The sequence below is a fragment of the Electrophorus electricus genome, chromosome 11 (assembly GCF_013358815.1).
Source record: "Electrophorus electricus isolate fEleEle1 chromosome 11, fEleEle1.pri, whole genome shotgun sequence".
Lineage (NCBI taxonomy): Eukaryota > Metazoa > Chordata > Actinopteri > Gymnotiformes > Gymnotidae > Electrophorus > Electrophorus electricus.
In genome coordinates this window covers 15,976,477-15,994,503 of record NC_049545.1, presented here as the reverse complement: position 1 = coordinate 15,994,503, position 18,027 = coordinate 15,976,477, and the positions used below count along the sequence as shown (strand labels likewise).

At 37.8% G+C, this 18,027-nt stretch overlaps 2 protein-coding genes across 4 annotated transcripts in view; both read left to right on the top strand.

The window, feature by feature from the left end:
* Positions 1–384, top strand: part of golga4 (golgin A4) — a 29,089-nt gene extending 28,705 nt beyond the window's left edge. For all 3 annotated transcript variants that reach the window (XM_027026526.2, XM_027026513.2, XM_027026502.2), the window contains one exon: positions 216–384. In XM_027026526.2, the coding sequence (XP_026882327.2) occupies positions 216–230 (15 nt within the window). In that variant the 3' untranslated portion in view covers positions 231–384. The remainder of the gene's footprint in view (positions 1–215) is intronic.
* A 784-nt stretch (positions 385–1,168) lies between these two features.
* itga9 (integrin, alpha 9) overlaps positions 1,169–18,027 on the top strand; it is a 48,629-nt gene continuing 31,770 nt past the window's right edge. Inside the window, exons 1-10 of the mRNA XM_035531687.1 lie at positions 1,169–1,610; positions 3,276–3,403; positions 8,339–8,445; positions 11,957–12,080; positions 13,693–13,760; positions 15,501–15,630; positions 15,726–15,811; positions 15,924–15,986; positions 16,332–16,469; positions 16,731–16,836. Of these exons, the coding sequence (XP_035387580.1) occupies positions 1,423–1,610; positions 3,276–3,403; positions 8,339–8,445; positions 11,957–12,080; positions 13,693–13,760; positions 15,501–15,630; positions 15,726–15,811; positions 15,924–15,986; positions 16,332–16,469; positions 16,731–16,836 (1,138 nt within the window). The 5' untranslated portion in view covers positions 1,169–1,422. The remainder of the gene's footprint in view (positions 1,611–3,275; positions 3,404–8,338; positions 8,446–11,956; positions 12,081–13,692; positions 13,761–15,500; positions 15,631–15,725; positions 15,812–15,923; positions 15,987–16,331; positions 16,470–16,730; positions 16,837–18,027) is intronic.

The window sequence follows — 18,027 nt, the reverse complement described above, 5'->3', positions numbered from 1 at the left end:
CTTTCAGTACACATGTAGAATCATTTCCTGAATTTCTTGATGTATTTGTACTTCATTAAGTCTCTTAATCTGTCTCTGAGGTACACATCAGTAAATGTATCATTTGTAATAGCAACAGATAGCAAAGTAGAAGTGCCTGTGTGTGTGTCTGTGTGTGTGTGTCTGTCTGTGTGTGTGTGTCTGTGTCTGTCTGTGTGTTTGTGTCTTTGTTACAGCCTTGGCTCCGGTAAGGTGGAATCCTGGTCAGAAGGAAAGAGACTGCTGCTACTGACAGATGGTTCAGAGGAGCTAGAACTTGACTAAGACACCTTTCGTGTGTGTGTGTGTGTGTGTGTGTGTGTGTGTGTGTGTGTGTGTGTGTGTGTGTGTGTGTGTGTGTGTGTGTGTGTGTGTGTGTGTGTGTGTGTGAGAGAGAGAGAATGAGGCAGTCTGAGAGAAAAGTGTGTAAGAGTGTGATTGAGCAATCCCTGAAGCAAGGAATTAGACTGTTAAATGAATTGCCAGATTTAGAGAATCCTCCTAAATTTTTGTCCTGTAAGAAAATTTTAACTTCATAATTTATTATTTTGATTTTTTTTTTTCTTAGCGGTTTTTATGTAGATTTTGTATAAAGATTTGTGCAATAAGTTTGGATTTTTTTTTTTTTCTTAAATGTTTTGTGCTCTTTCCCCTTTAAATATCTGCCCATATGTGTATCAATTAAACACAGGCTCTTGGTACTTTCTTTGTTTACTGCAGCTTTTTAAACCTAATGCTGTATTTTTGGGGAACTGACTAACTAAATATATTGTAAATTGTATATAATCATTGGAAGGAGAACCATAAATCTGTACAATAGGGAACATCGTGACTGCATTATTAAATTTTAAGATGGTGGCTAATAAAAGATTTATTTACAGTAGCTGTGGATATTTTGATGTTTGTATACACACTTCCTTGCAAACATTTAATTATTGTAAAGTCTTCATCCCCGTTTATCTCATATGCTTGACTCCTGTTTCATAAAAGTATTCTCGGCTTCACTTACATGTCACGAGTTTTTTCAACTTGAACGACTGTAGGTAAAACGTCATGGAGACACATACTTACAGCAGATGGCAGCATTTAGTACACATTGAGACCTCGCTGTAGTAACATGAAATATGCTCGTGCGCAATAACATGCGTCTTAGAACCTCCGCGCTTAATACCAGGAGAAACTGGGTGGCTAGTTTTACAGCTCCACAAGCAGATAAACGAACTAATGCCCTGGGACCGCAAACTGTTTGGATTTGGCGCAACAATAGGATTTTTTGGATACTTTTGCAACCTGTTGAAAAAAAACCTTTGACAGTAAAACTTTAAATGTAGTTTCTTAGTCCGTTATTAGGGCGTTCGAGTCTGCGTTAAACTAGTTCTCGGGTCTCCTTATATTGCGTTGAGGATGTGCTGCAGAATGTCTGAACTGTTCAAACAGAAGCGAGGACTCTTGGACGTTTTTTACATGTATTTGTACGTGTATTTGGCTTATTCATACAACATTGACTTTGAACACCCCGTAGTATTTCGTGGACCAGATGCAACGTTTTTTGGATACTCAGTTCTTCAGCATATCCATGACAATTCACGTTGGTAAGTGTCCTGTGCATTGTACGAGTTCACCATCTCATAATATTGTTGAACAGCTGCGGTATCTTGCCAGTTTGAAAATAAACCTTTTGTGTGACTGGTTAATGTAACCCAAGTCACATAATGTTTCTTAAAGCCTTTCGTAGCGGGTTCATGTCTAAGTAATTGATTCGTGATAAGTAAGCTACAGGCTATATTTTTCATCTTGACTATTAAGCAGCTCTGCTATACGTCAGTTCACGTGCAGTATTTACGCGCAAGAACTTGGGTCTGGGCATGTTAGGCTTTTTCATAAATTTTAATATCGCAACTTAACTGTTCAGTCGTTGCTCTTTAGTGGCTTATATTATATTACATCAGAATTACGCCAAATGGTCCACTTTAAAGAGAAAGTGAAATTTGCAACAAATTCTTCAAAAGAGTTAATGACAGATAGAGAACATTAAAGTAACATTAGGTATTTCACAATCATCAGAACAATGCAATATATCTTAATTAAATATATTCGTTATGGAAAGATATAACTTAACCGAGATGCACGATGTCATTTATCTTCTTACTTTTATCTTGTTTTCACCTACCTGGATTAATATAATTATACAGCATCTATGTTTATCAAAGAAACTACTATGTTTACATCGACAGGGTTTTATTTACATTCACCTAGCCAACTTCCTATATTCAACAACACTTACCTTTACACATGTAAACAAAAGTAAACAAAAACCAATAAACCAGCACATGCCCTCCCCTCCATCTAAATGTTTGGAGTCTGTAAGCAACTGGTTTATTTAGAATTATTTGGCTTTCACCTGGTGGGGGGTGGGGGGGGGCTAATTTAAAAACTAGAGTGTAAACTTTACAAAATAAAAAATAAAAATGTGTAAAGGAAGAAGTAAAACCGACAGTTCCTTTAGAAATTACAAACATATTTGATGTTTCCTAACATTTGAGCAAATCTTACATTAACTGGCCAGTTACTTTTAGGTGGAATTAATATTTTGTCCTGAGATAGTGTTTACTAGACATTACCAGGCATTATGTAGTGTATACTACACGTAAAATTGCTGCAATATAAAAAATGTGTTAGCTCAGTCACAACATACAAGTCCTCTAACACTCAAAGAGAAAATGCATTTGATCCCAAATATCATTTAGAAACCCAACCTCTTTCAATAAAGTTAGGTGCTTGTGATACATGTGCAACACCCACTTTTTAAAAAACAACTACTGTGTACAGACACTCACTTTATTAAGTTCGCATATTTTGTAGGTGAAAATAACAGATTTGCAAGATGTAACCCATCTAGTGATATGCACAGAGTCATCCTCTGTTGTTCATAACTGATTCATGTCTGGCCGCAGGACAACTGCTGACCAGATGTTTATTTGGGTGTTGGACCATACTCATCAGAACAGTGATATGGTAATGGCATGGTAGCGAATGTTATACTGACTTAAATGTATCATGCAAAGTATTGATGGAGTTTTAAAACAGTGTCAATGCTGTGTTGAGATTGATCTGCCACCCAAAATCCATGTAAACTGCTCCTGTTGCCAGAAAATGAGCACTGTTGAAGCATAATAAAAATGCTTCTAAAAGGGCAGAAATCTAACTTATATTTGATGCTGAACTGTCCAGTGACTCTAATTTTATGCTGTGTTCAGGATTCTTGTGGGGGCTCCTCAAGCTAACTCCTCCTTCAGCAGTTCTGTACATTCTCCTGGAGCTGTTTTTAAGTGCCGCATCCACAGCAACCCAGAGCGACGCTGCACAGAGATTGACCTAGGCAGAGGTGGGTTACAGTCATTAGGAGATTGACCTAGGCAGAGGTGGGTTACAGTCATTAGGAGATTGACCTAGGTAGAGGTGGGTTACAGGCATTAGGCCTTTCATGTTATATTGATTAGCACTTAGTCAACAATGCTGAGGAACAGGTCTGAAAGTTAGAATAGTTCTAGAAATACTGTTTAACATAGTTTTGTTAATACTCTCTTTTTTGTCATGGAAACTGGCATGGTTTCATTCAGTGTAAACTCAAGAATAAAAAGGTTATTACATCCTGTTGATTTAGTATCCTGTGTTATTATAGCACCCATGTTTGGAACTGATAACAGTTACTGTTATCTATTGTAAAAATTGTAAATATTGATGTTTTATTCAATTCTATTTTCTATATTCTGTTTTTATTTTATAATGAATGTAATGATTGTGTGCACTGTCACACAGTATGTTGAACTATCGTATTTGTTTTTCTTCCCTGTACTAAGTTCTTAAGTAGCATTGAATCAGATGTAGATGCACAGAAATGAAGTATGTTTGGCTGCAGAAGTCCAGGAATATTTTTGATAGAAATGATGAATGCTTTGGCTAATATTTTCCAAACTATTGGGCTAAGTTTTGGAGTCATGGACATGTCTTAATGCACTTTGAGATCCTTTCTTGTGGTTGAGGGGAGAGAGTGGTTTATGCGGTTTAAATGTATACTCTCCTGCTCATTCTATGTGTCACTGATAGAACACACAGGAGTAAATGATGACTGGCAGCAGGCCTGATTCCTGAGCTTTTCCTCCAGCTCTACGTACGCATGAATCATGTTGTATAAGACACCTCAGGCCAAGGGGTGCTTTGGAGCAATAGCAACAATAGCAAGCAGTGTCAGTTACTCCAAAGTTTTATTAGACAGGCAGCTACAAATTCCTAATTTTCACATTAGGTGGAAGGGAACATCCTTCCACGACTAGACTATCCATCATTCTTTTTTGACAGATGTAAAGACAAGGTAGCCCTACTCAGTCAACAACCCAAGACTGAATATTTGAAGCAATTTCTTCTCCACTCTCTAGCATTCCTTAGAGATTCATCCAAATATACACCCTTTAGTAGCAAACAAAGAACCTATTTAAAATCACAATCAAGGAGTTTGCCCCTATTTAAAATCACAATCAAGGAGTTTGCCTTTGGAAGACAGATATAATACCTTATTTCAACATAATAGGGTCATTTGGTTATCCGTGTATGTTAAAATGAATGAAGGATTGTGTACTTGTGTACTAGTCCTAAGTCAAGGGAGTATTAGTGAATATGTGAATCACATGGCCCACATCATACTGTGGCTAACTGTTTATTCCTGGATTTTGCTTCCATGTGCAGTTTCTTACATATTATTCTATCTGCTGTTTATGCTGAGTAAGTGATAAAGAAATACTTCAACAATGCTAATAATTCTAAACGTAAATGAAAGTTATTTGTCTAAGGTTAAAAGACCTTTTAGCTTCCACCCATTTTAGCAATTTTAGCAAACATTTAAACCAGCCAGAACGTGGCTGACTGCTCATGCTTTCATGGTAATTTATAATAATCACTTTTTTGTCTACCTGCTTAATGCTGTCTGCTAAAAAAAAAAGCCACTGACCTTCATGATCAAAACAGAGAGTGGGGGTAGGTCTCTCCACCCCCTGCTCTTTCACTTGGTTGTCCTTTAACCTGCCCATGCATTCCACCCATTCGACACGGTCAGAGTGTGCACTCAAGCCATATCTCTCTGATGCTCCTCAGAGAGACTGGGAAAAGAGCCATCACCTCTGTGAACTACTCTCAACCCTGAGGAGAAAAGCACTCAGGACCCATACGGATGAGAAAACAAACATGTCTGTTATTGAGATCACATGAGGAATCAAAGTTGGGGATTTGATGAGATATTTATTGTCTGTGGTGCATTCCTTAATCATTCTCATTTGCAGTACTGCCCAATGTCCTTCTGGAGGAATTATAAAGGAGGTTTTATTTTCTTTCTGTCTTAACGACATGAAATATGATGTTGATATTAGTGATGAGTTCTATTCCTTGGAAGGAGTACTATTGTCATATGTTGAATTGCATAGTCTTTTGTTGCTTTCATTAGTTGTTGGGCTAAGTGCATTTGTACTATTAGCTTTTTACTGCTTATGCTTTTTCCTCATTACTGTGTTTTGCATTGTTCAGTCATAAAACTGACAAAAGATAATACACAGCAAAGTTTAGTCGCGCATCTCATCCACATTTCATCCAGATGGAGCTTCTCCATGCATGTGGTTAGTATGCTGTGCAATAGGGAGAGCAGTAATCAGAGCCAAAACAAACAGCCACTGTCCTGGGAGCCATCACTCTTTTTCTCCAGAGTATGATTACAGTGCACCAAATCATAACCAAGGGGGGTTTCAGTAGCTGTGAGCATGAGCAGAAATATCTAGGTGGTTCTATTTGTTTGGATAAGCCCATTACAGAAAAAATACCACACCTCATAAATTCCTAAGAAAATTATAGCTGAATACCATTATCAAGGCTAACACAGAACATTCCTGTTACAATGATTGACGGTTGGATAGTGGATGGTGTATTTTTTTTATGGAGTCAGGAATCAGAACGCTGCATGCAGACAAGAGACAAAGCTTACTGAAGAGCTGTGTGCACAAATATCTACCCAAACTTGCTCTCACTCAACTTTACCACCGCCAACTACATATAAGGTTGCAAGGGATGTTACATCAGCAATCAGGCAAAATATTTTAGGGATGTTTGGGATATTTGGGAGTATCTATACAGTGGATTGCTTGCTCCTAGAAGCATGCACCCATTTTGTTTTGCTCATAGGGTGATTGTCCCAATGCATTTCTATAGAGCTGAGTTGAGCACAAGCAATGGGCCAAATTACATAGGTCACTTAAAAACCCTTAAAAGGTGAATTTTGGAAAAGAAATATAAATCTGTGATGACAGTTCATTCTGCACACTGCATAATAAAGCATGTTCTTCAAACATTTTGAACTGCTACTAAAGTACCTGTAGCCTGAGTTGGGTATACCCACGGACTGGGAAATCAACTAAAGTATGTTCATGCACCAGACAGGGGCAGAGCCAAACCAGATGATGAATAATGTAATGATACTTCTGTGTTTGATCTGTAGATTTGTACTGTACACTTGTATACTGTACTGTATACAAGATAGCCTGTAAGATGTCTTTTTTCAAAGCGCATATGTTACTGTGATTTCTGTATGATAGTTGCAATATATTAGTCTCGGCGGAGGGCGATGAAAATAGTACTTACTAATATTACAGAGGACTCCAGCAGAAAGGGCAGCTCAATGTCTATTATTAGAGGCACTTGTTGGAAATATCTTGTAGGTGTAAAGTTAGAGACTTGCTCTTGCCTTGAACAATTTGTCTTAACCATCTTCAAATTCTTTATCATATTTTTTTTTTTTTTTTTGCAACTATCTGCTGCTGGTTGGATTTTTGGGGGTGGCAGATGACTGTCAAGCCTGTAGTGACATTGACTCACATAAACTTTGCAAATGCTGTGCCTGATACATACTAGTGTGATACCCATGATCTTGACACTGCTATGTCAGTGTTAATTCAGAGTTGAAAACGGTCCCCCACTAAATAATGTCATAAATGTTTTCTTGTGGTCAGACCATCCAGTGACCACAGAAGTGATCAGCTATGAATGGTTTGGTTGAAAAACTGTGCATGGCACCAGACAAGTTACACTCTGTAAATGCACCTACAAAATAAAATGGCCAGTGAGCATATGTGCAATCTAGATGTTTCTGATAAGGTATGTTGTGAGTTTATGATTACTGTACCATTTGCAAATACTGGAATTTTGACTACATTTTGACTGGAGTTGCAATCAGTGCCCTCACACACAGTCTAGGAGGTAATTGCCCATCGCTTGGATTTGTGTTTATCAAAATGTTCTAGATCCATTTGCAGATGGATACAGTTCTTTGCAGTGTGATTTTTGTCAGTTTGTTCAGTAGTCAATCAGGGATAATGATGTTGAAAGCTAAAATAAATAAAAATGATCTCTGGATTGTGGGCTTCTACCCTCCAAATGTTATAGGACAAAGTGAACACCTATTGATAAAGAATCATTGACTGAGCTGTTTGCTGTACTTGCAAAGGTGAGGAATAGTGACATATAATGCCCTGAGATTAAGGAAGTTAATTTTGTCCTTTTTTTGAGGTTTGTATGACCAGTGTCTCTTAACTTAAGAGGAACTCAGATATAGGTCTCGGATCTGAATTCAAATATATACATATATATGTAATTAATGTTCCTCTTTTACACAGTTATGTAGTATATGCATTAAAAGCCTGTCTTTGTGTGAATATGTAAAATGGTCCTTGGCCACTGCATGGACATATTTTGTGAATATACACATGTTCAAATGTACAGTATATTCAGCCTAGAGCAGCAAGAAAAGGAGCATAATTTTTTTCAAGAGAGTACAGAATTTACAATCAGAGGAAATGGTAATTGTAGTTGTTGTATGTTTTCCTGGGGGTATTATTGTAATTCGAAAGTTCCATTGCAGTGCACTGAATTAGCATACCTGTTTCTATAATTCTAGAATGAGACTTTATGGGCTTTACCATTTGCACTCGGTTGTTTCATGCCTCTTTAGTATAAGGATTATATCCGCATAGAAATGATTCAGAAAAAATTGGTAGTGTAAATGTACCCACATTTAAGAATCGTACAAAGACATATTGCACAAGTAAGTCTTTGTGGAAGCTGTCACAATTTTAATAAAGTGTACAAGCACATTAGAGGTACCCATATAAAACCATTTAAATGGGCACCTTTGTGAGTCCCAAGCTGCCACAGAAAAACTGTTTTTGCAAAGAGCTCTGTAGCCCGTGACTCTAGCTATCTTAATGGTCCTCTGTTTTTTTTCCAGGGAATAAGCAAAGGGAGTCTTGTGGGAAGACATGCCAAGGAGACAGGAATGATGAGTGGATGGGTGTCAGTCTGGCAAGACAGGACAAACGTGACGGCAAAGTTCTGGTATGTCTTATAGTAAAACACACATACTGATATACTAATATACTTTTCTATTGTAGTATAGTAGTTTTCTTTACCTGTGATATAGAGCTCATAGGTGAGGTCTACAAAGTATGTTTACAAAGTATGTACACACTATCTTTGGGTAAGCACATTCAATAAAATGTACAAACTGACAATAAAACTAAACTGACAGAGATGAAAGCGCTTTACTTTAAGTAGGTATTTAGAGTAAACAATGTGTATTTAGTACTTGCGGCTATATTGACACTTACATGAGTACACAAGTACTGAACCTATGGAAAAATGCACATTTGGAAGCAAGTCTAGATGTTTGCATCCACGAGGTAAATCTGAATGTAATATTTCTTTGTGGTATATTGAGATTTTTTTCTCTTCTCCACTTTTCCTACACGACACATATAATTTGTTACCTTACAGTCCAATAACAAAATTAAAATTATCGAATTTAATATTTAAATCGAAACTGCTTTTAGTGGTATCTGAAAAAAAAAATAATGAAGGCATTTCCCTTATTTAATTATGTGCATGCATTGAAAGACAGGCCACTTTCCTGTGTTGACGAACCAGAGTCCCAGAGTAGACAGATATGCTTGAACAAGACCAACAAGACTCCCGAACCCAATCGGGCAAATGGTTGTTTTTTCCCCCATCATTAAAGTGGCAGGGAGCGAATTGGGAAGCTAACTGGATTTGTTTAGGCTCGCCTCTCACCCTGGTGGTCCCACTCAAGGGCAGTGGCCTCGTTATGGCTCAACTGCTGCTTCCTGCAGTGGGTGATGAAAACCTGATCATCTCCCTGTCCTCCAGAGGAATAGCTGTAGGCATTGATGGCCAGCCTGGAGGGGCAGATATGGTGTGACGTGAGCAACTGAGAGACATGCTGTACCTTATGCTACTGCTGGCGGAGTTATTAGAGAATGGTGGTCATGGTCATGATGACAGTACACGGATAAAATTAATGGGTATTATTGTTTTGTCTGTGTTTTGATTTTTGTATGGTAGAATATTAAAAGCAGTGATTTGATGATTCATTTTCACTACAGTATGAGAGTTAGTACTCTATTATTCTGTGGACATGATGTCATCAAATCTGGATGACACTTAAAAAATCATCAGACATTGCTAAAACATTATACTGGATGCTTTGAGCACATGACTGTCATTCATATATTTGAACAAATGAACTATAGTCATAGTGTATATCAAATTTTTGATGTTAAAATTAATTGAACAGCAAGCTCTCTCACCTATAAGAGAATGCCTTCTATGAAGCTTTACCTAGCCTATGTATATGTGAATATGTGAATATGTAGATTTGTATTTGTGAGTTTGCCTTTGTGTCTGTGTCAGCACCTGAAGCATATCCAATTAAATCATATTACATCTGTGCTGACCCACATTTCCATGTAAGGCATGTGAGCTGGCTGTTTGGCAGATGTGAACTCTTCAAGGTAATCTCTCCTCTCAGTCAATCAGTCCTCAACATAAACAGAAACACAATGAAGATGGAACTCCGATGTTGGCTCTGATACTGTGTTCATGCATTTTAGCATTCTCAAATGGGACAGCCTTCTATATTAATTTTGAGGGAATCAAATGTTTATTAGAATGGAGCTTTACTGAGTGTTCATTAAAGTACAGTGGAATGCTCCTTTGGAGCTTGTTTGCTTTTAAAACTCCATCAGCTCTGTGAAGGAAAAAACATTCCATATGGATAAAACTGTAAGGTTTGGTAACTTAATCCTGCATTCATAAGAGAGTTAAAATAAATAATAGAATTTTGAAGCTTACAAATGTTCAGTAGTTCCTTGTGGTGGATAGGTGCCCTGTCTGAGGCAGGATCCCACCCGTGTTGCCCTGGACTCCTGTGAGCCTGAACTGGATTAAACAGTTTAGGAGATAATTGAATGAATGAATGTTAGTGTTCTGTATGTACATTTTAGTGATTCATCTTTAATCCTGTAAAATCATGGAGCTCATTTAAATAAATTCACTTCTTTAGAGGAGACTATAAAGACCTTAATAAAACTGTAGTTCAACAGTGTACCTCAATATTATACTCCGTCACAGCAGAGTAATCTGACAGTGTGTTTGTGTGTACCCATGTGCATTTCCATGCATTCCCATTGTGTCTATAACTCCAGGGCTCATGTGTGTGAAGTTCCACAGTGCAGGGAGAGAGTAAGGAAAGCTCTGGAACCTAATTGCATTTCACCACCCTCCCCAGCAATTAACACATTCATGTGTCTATATTCCCACTGAGCCCAGAAATCTTCTCCACTGCCCTTTATTTACTCATACTCCACAGGAATGTTTTTTAAAACACCAAAGGAAGAAGGTAGTCTTATTTATGCTGTATTTCTGTACTAATAGGGATGGATGTTTTTTTGTGTATCTTGTCAGTGTATAAATTTGAGGAGTTGGGATTTCTATGTATGATGTCAGTGGACAATATTAATCAGGGGGGTTGTTTTGTGTGTATTGTCAGTGGAAAGTGACAATATATATTATATTGTATTATACTATATTATATTATTATTATTTACATTTATATAGCACCTTTCTCATACTCAAGGACACGTATATTAGCATTTACAATCATTCACACACCAATGACAAGCAGCAGCCAATCTGTGCACAGCAAACTTTCTGTCAGAAGCCAAAGCCCCCTGGGGGACTGCAGGGGAAAGGGAGGAGGTTAAGACCAGGAAAGTGTAGCAATCATCACTGCGCGCATATATATATATATATATATATATTCCTCCAGAAACCCTGGAAAGCATGGAAACGCCACCCAGATATGGACTCAAACCCAAGACCTGTCAGTGGACAGGATTAATCGTGGGGGTGGGTTTTTGGTGTGTCATCGATGGACATTATGGGGTGGGGGGGGCAATTTAATGAATTGTGGGAGCTGAGATGGAGAACTGTATCCTGGTGGGAAAAAAAGACTGTAATTGCATTTTTGTTATTTAGCTTTTTTGTTCTTTTACTTTCTATCTCTTTTCATTCTCTTTCTTTCTCTCTCTCTCTCTCTCTCTCTCTCTCTCTCTCTCTCTCTCTCTCTAGCCTGCTCTCTCTGTCTGTCTCTGTGCTCTCTGCTTTATACAGCTGGGTTCAATGCCCTGAAGAGCATTGTCCTCAGTGAGAGAGTAGACATTAGAATGAAGATGTTCCCCTAAAAACTGTGTGAAAACACAGCCCCCAGAACCAACCCACAATTAATATTTTAAGATGTGGTTGTGCTTTGGGTCTTCATCTGAAAAGTTAATTTGGCTGGCACTGGGACAGAGTCATATTGTTTCTCTTGTTTTCCTCTAACAAGGTTGAACATTTGTTGCCTGTGTCCTAGCTGTGTCCTAATATTAATGTAATGTAATGTTTATATGTTCATGCTAAGTGTGCTAAGTTAATATATTTGTGTGAATAACTTTGTTTTCACTCATAACTCTCCTTTTTTGGTGTGTGTTGCGGGGGTATGTATCTGTAGGCCTGTGCGCACCGCTGGAAAAATGTGTACTACGAGTCCGAGCACATCCTACCCCATGGTTACTGCTCCGTGATCCAACCATCATTACAGGGCAAGACACGGCCTCTCATTCCATGTTATGAAGGTATGGATCTTTGGATTTGACGTATAACCTATAGCCAATACTTCTTGGCAATAGCGTATAGCCAGTAAATATTACCTATAGCCAATATTGGACCTTAATAACCTTAATTATGGTCCTCTTAGTTTTTCCCAAAAGAGTGTCTTTTTTATTCCATATTTATATATTTATTACAAAACAAGACTTTTTAATATTGAATAAGTAGTTTGTTTCTTATTGGGAATTAAGTGATTAATTTTGAATTATCCAATAATAATGCAAGTTTGGACAGTCCATGAAAGTTCCTGATTATATTGATTATATTGTATCCTGATTAAAAGCTGTTTGAAAAATGTGGGGTTTTGTTTTTTTTGCCCACAGTAACTGTGATGTGATGAGAACTTTGTTTGATGTTTATGAGTGTAGCCCACATTGGCTAGATAACAGAGGAAACCAACCACAAGTTTCAGAAATCACGAATAAACAAAGCAATGAGAGCTAAAGCTCCAACTCTGATCTAAGTCTTTTGCAGTAACAGGCCACTGTGAGGGGAATGTCAGTCCAGTCTGCATCCTTGTAATGTGATGGAAGGCTGCCCATTAAGAAGACACACAACTTCCAGACTATGTTCGCTGATGTGCTTTGGTGTCTAAATGTCTGGGATCACTTAAGCTTAGAGTATTTTTAACAAAACTATATAAATACGAGCAATTCTGTGTAGTCTTGGAGTTTGGAGAACACATTATTTATGTACTCAAAATGAAATAGTTGACACTTTGTCCAGGAGCCCAGAAGATAAGCTACAGGCTCAGTTCCCTGTTTGTGGAGGAAAAGTATTTAGTCTGTGACAGTGTGGTGGTGATGGAAGCGTTGCTAAATGAAGTGTTGCAGATGATGATCTTGCAGTTAACATTGGAGAGATGCCCTTAGATAAGAGCTGCCCCTGTCAGCATAATAACTTGTTTTATTCATCTTTAAAGGCTTCATTCAAGCTTTAAATCTGCACAGCAATATTACGACTGGTCTGTGTAAAATTCAAGGTGCCCCACACAAGATTTACCAGTTGTACTCTATCCTTCATTGCACTCCTTTCAAACATTATTGTATAATTTCAAGTACTTTTCCTACCAATAGCTTTTCATTATTATTCCAGCAGGGGATCCTGGGCTTTCCAAGATGTTTTGATTAAACGTGGAAAAATTGGGGGAGAGTAGGAGAGATCTTTTCAAGAGCAGAACCCTCTTGCTGTTTGGCTCCCAAGTCACCTAGGCAGTCGCTGTCTTCCTTCTGTTTCCTTTGACGTCTCCAGCCATGTGCTGGTAGTCCAGTGTGTGCACAGCACATTTCGCAGGGATCCAATCCCAATATTTTCTGTAACAGGAGAGCCTAGCATCCCTTCTCAAACCCCCCCCCCCCAGTGTGAGCTCTTGTTAAATGTGGCTCTGCTGGGTTGTTCAAGTCTGCCTCTCAGCCCCCGCATTCCTCTTGGACCGAGCCTAGGCCTTTGACTAATTCCATATGGAATGCAGGAAGAGTTCCAGTAAGTGCTGGCTCAGGCACACAGCGAAATAATTTTGCGGTTGCTGATATTTTTTTTCTTTCTCTCTCTCTCTCTGTTTCTCTCTTCTTCCTGCAGACCATAAGAAAATGTATGGGGAAGAGCATGGTTCATGCCAAGCGGGGATAGCGGGTGTTTTTATGGAGGTCTGTAGCAGTGCAAGTGATGCGCATGTGTTTTTTGGAAATGTCTGCAGTTTGTGTTTCATAATTGTTCTTGTTTGTATGCTGCTTTTTGTGTGTTGCAACCTTTCCATTCCCTCTTCACAGCATCAACATGTGGCATGTATTGCCACTTTAGAGTCTGGGATTTCATATGAATGAAAGTTCAAAGCAGAGAAGAGATGTTCATGAAAAATAGTGATATCGTTTATGTTCATAGGCCTTATCAAGCTCTTCTTGGTCAACAAAATATTTTCCAATCTTTGCTACTCTATGGGAAAAAATAGTATCATTAGCTGGAAACCATACTCACTACTCATCTTAGTAGTATTTGAACATTTGCATATGTTATAATGTACATATTTTGATGGTATGATGGTTGTGATGGTTTTTCCATCTGCTTTTTATAATTTCACATTTTATATTTAAAGTGCAGCCACACATGATGTCTGCCAGTGAGATGTTTTGTAATAGGTACCAGCTCTTAGTCTAACAGAAGTTATGCCCAGCACCAAATTCATCAGTATCATCATAAAACTAAGAATGGCAAAACTGTGTCTTTGCTTTAGACACACATAAACTATAATTGTACATAAAGTTTTAGACCTAGTCAAACAATTTCATCTGAAAATGATTTGTCAGTTTTATTAGTGTGCATTTGGTATTTGAGCTTTAGAATAACCTTTTATTGTGCGTGATACTGAGTCATTTTAGAGGCCAGTATTTAAGCGTTAAATAAGTGGAAGTGACACCTTCCAGTTCTTTTATATGTCTAGTATCTCAAATGTTTGTGCATTCACAGTGAGGAATTTGAAAGTTTTAACCCATAAGAGTGGAATTCTGCCAATCTAGAGTGTCTGCTCTTCAGGTGTTCCACAGATGTGCCATTACTGGACCTTATCATTGCAGATTGACCTTTCACTAACATCTTCTGTGACCATTAAATCCTTGCATACCAAATGGTCATTCCATCAATTGGATACAGACAGCTCAGCTGGAGGTGGTGTTTTGCATGTTTAGCTACACTGACCTCCGATCCTAAATTGTCCCGTTTTGACTGCAGCCTCATCTTCCTGTTTGTAGCTCTTTGTAGCTGAGCAGAACCCAGCATAGTCTTTTACTTCTGCAGTTCATTTGCTTCAAGGTTCAAAGTACTGTGCTTTCAGAGAAGTGTTTCTGCACACCACAGCTCTAAAGTACTTATTTGGGTACCTGTCAACTTTTAAGGACGCTGGAAAACATGGCCATTTCCCTCTGACCTAATTTCTCCCCAAGAACTGCCACTCACTGGATTGTTATTTAAAATACTGCTTTAACAGTGCTCTCTGTAAACTCTATAAGCTTTAGTTCTTAAAAATTAGGAGAGCAGCTGTTTATAAGCACAACCACTATCTCTAGCATCACTAATCCTACTATGGTCAAAGTTGATCATGTCTTGCCTTTTGTAATGTTTGATTAAACAGCAGTTTTAAAAACATTAATCATTGTTTTAAGGAGCAGACTTTTGTGAACCTCCAGTTGCCATTAAATGTATATTCATTTTTTTATTTAAGCTGTGAACAAATTGCTATTAAAGTAGTTAGCCCCCTCAGTATTCAACCCTATTAGGGGGAAGTGACAGATGGCATTTCAGCTTATGGTTGGATAAGCAGCAAATAATACACCATTGTTTGTGGTCATCGGTTAACTGGTTATATTTACTCAAAAATACTTTTAATATTCCAGGAGCTGGTTGTCATGGGTGCACCTGGGTCATACTATTGGACTGGAACAGTCAAAGTGTTCAACATAACCTCCAGTACTCTGTACAGCCTCAACAAGAATGATTTGACTTCTCAACGATACAGCTATCTGGGTTTGTATTAGTTTCTGTTAGGATCCTAGTGACAACCACATAATGATACAATAGTCATTTTTGTAGTAGTTGAAGCTCAAGTGACTCTTTCTCAGGCTATGCAGTGACAGCTGGACACTTCTCCTCACGCACTGCTATCGATGTTGCCGCTGGTGCACCTCAGGACAGTGGTGATGGAAAAGTAGGTAGAAACTCTTCTTTCTCAGTATCAGCGTACATCACACATGTTCCTTGCTAAAGAAAATGCCATTCTCCTGATGATTCTGGTACTGTCATGTCTTCTATTTCTGTAGGTTTACATATTCAGAATTGAGGGTACATCACTTGTGAAAATCTTTCAAGCCTCAGGGAAAATGGTTGGTAAAAATGTCTGATGAATTCTTGGGCTATGCATAAAGTCATTTCAAAATAATATTCAGGCACATATAAAAATAAAAGATGACATTCTGTACTTTGCCACATTTATTTTCTTCATCTTTAATAAAAGCTGTGTGAAAATCTGACAAAAATAGCAATTTTGACTTTATTGTTTCACTGGTTTAGCGGGTGTAATCCTAACATTTACCTTAATTTCTGTTTGGTTCAATTTAATTAGTAGATGCAAGTATACCAAGTGTACCATGTGTAGTGTTCAGTGCATTGAACATGTGCATGGAATTCTAATATGACTCCTCTCGCTCTGTGCCTTGGCTTGGTTTCAGATGGGCTCTTACTTTGGCTCCTCACTGTGTGCAGTTGACCTGAACACAGATGGACTGTCTGACCTGCTAGTGGGGGCACCCATGTTCAGTGAGGTCCGGGATGAAGGCAGAGTGTCTGTTTACCTCAGCAGGGGCAACGTGAGTTCAATATGCCTTCTTAAGATGACAAGATTACAATATTATAAACCATGTATAGATGGCTAAACAGTTCTAAACAGTACTGTGCTACCTTTGAAGTTGTATCCTATATTGTCTTAAATCTTCTTGTGTTTTAGTATTGCAACTGTGTGTAAGAAAAGCTTATATAAATAAAGATAATGTAATACACATACAAATTTGCAAATTATATAGGCATATGTATAATTCTCAGAATCAAGGTGAATTTGTATCTTCATACAGGGGGTGATGGAGGAGGCTGAGATTTTAAATGGAGACAATGCTTACAATGCCCATTTTGGAGAGAGTGTCGCCACCATTGGAGACATTGATGATGATGGATACCAAGGTAAGAATATGCAGACTGTCCTTATAATATGAAATGTAATAATGTTATGAAATGTTATTCTAACAATTATTCTTAAACAGGAAAAGGCGTTTTGTTATTTAATGAGATGATTCAGTCATTTTGGTGAACACTACTCTTCTTTTTTATTTTCTTGACACTCCATCATCCAATCTCGTGCTCAAGAGAGGTTCAGATAAAATGCTCAGTGCGTTTCCTGATTTAACTGCCAGAGCTTTTCCGATAATAACACACAGATTGTCCGGCAGCTTCACTCTTTTGTGTGTTTGAGAGATCCACCCATGCTAAGAAGAATGTCACTATATGGTGACACTATCAGCCAAGACAGGTAGATGTTTGAAGTGTCATTAAATACATCTTAATTTATTATGAGTTCTTTCATATTATTTTGTTAAATGTTCATGAATGTGCAGCCAGATATGATCTTTTTAAAGAAACAGACAAAAAAAATCAAAAAGTGAAGTAAGAACATGGTGCCTTATTAAAGCCTCAACTTGGCACTGATGCGGAGCCAAATTCAACAGTTGCATCAGTGTCCTTCAAACAGTCCTATAACACCACAGCTATTAAAAGCTAGCAATACATACATGTTTACCATATTTTTCATTAAATTCAGGTTTATTAGAATTCCACTTAGTAATAATGTGATGCTGTCACAGACCAATCTATAAAGTCACCTGGTTCTCATGTATCCCCCTTCACACCTGTTTAGTACTTGGAGAATGTTGTTCCCAAGATCTCTCTTTTTAACTAGTTGGAAGTGATTTTGTTTATGAAAATGCATTACTTCTTGTGATAGTGCGTGCTGTAAAAAACGCTGTATTAATATATTTGAAATTTTGATGTACAGATTGCTTTTTGGCTGCTAATATTACAACAAATTCTTCCAAAAAGTGAAAGGCTTATACAGAATAACTATGACTATCTATAAAACTAAATTGAGGTCATGTTTTGGCTACTATAGCTAGACGTTTGAACAGCACACTCTACAATGTCTCGTGTTATGTTATTATTAGATGGCACTGTTCCAGCATAGACCATGTTTGGTATGTCTACAACTAAAGGTTTTACCACAGTGCCGGTAATTAACAAATGTTTCTTTGCACACTACTATTGCTCTTCTAAGAAAGTTGTTTTAATTTTAGTAGAAATTCAGTTTGTATGTTAGTGAAG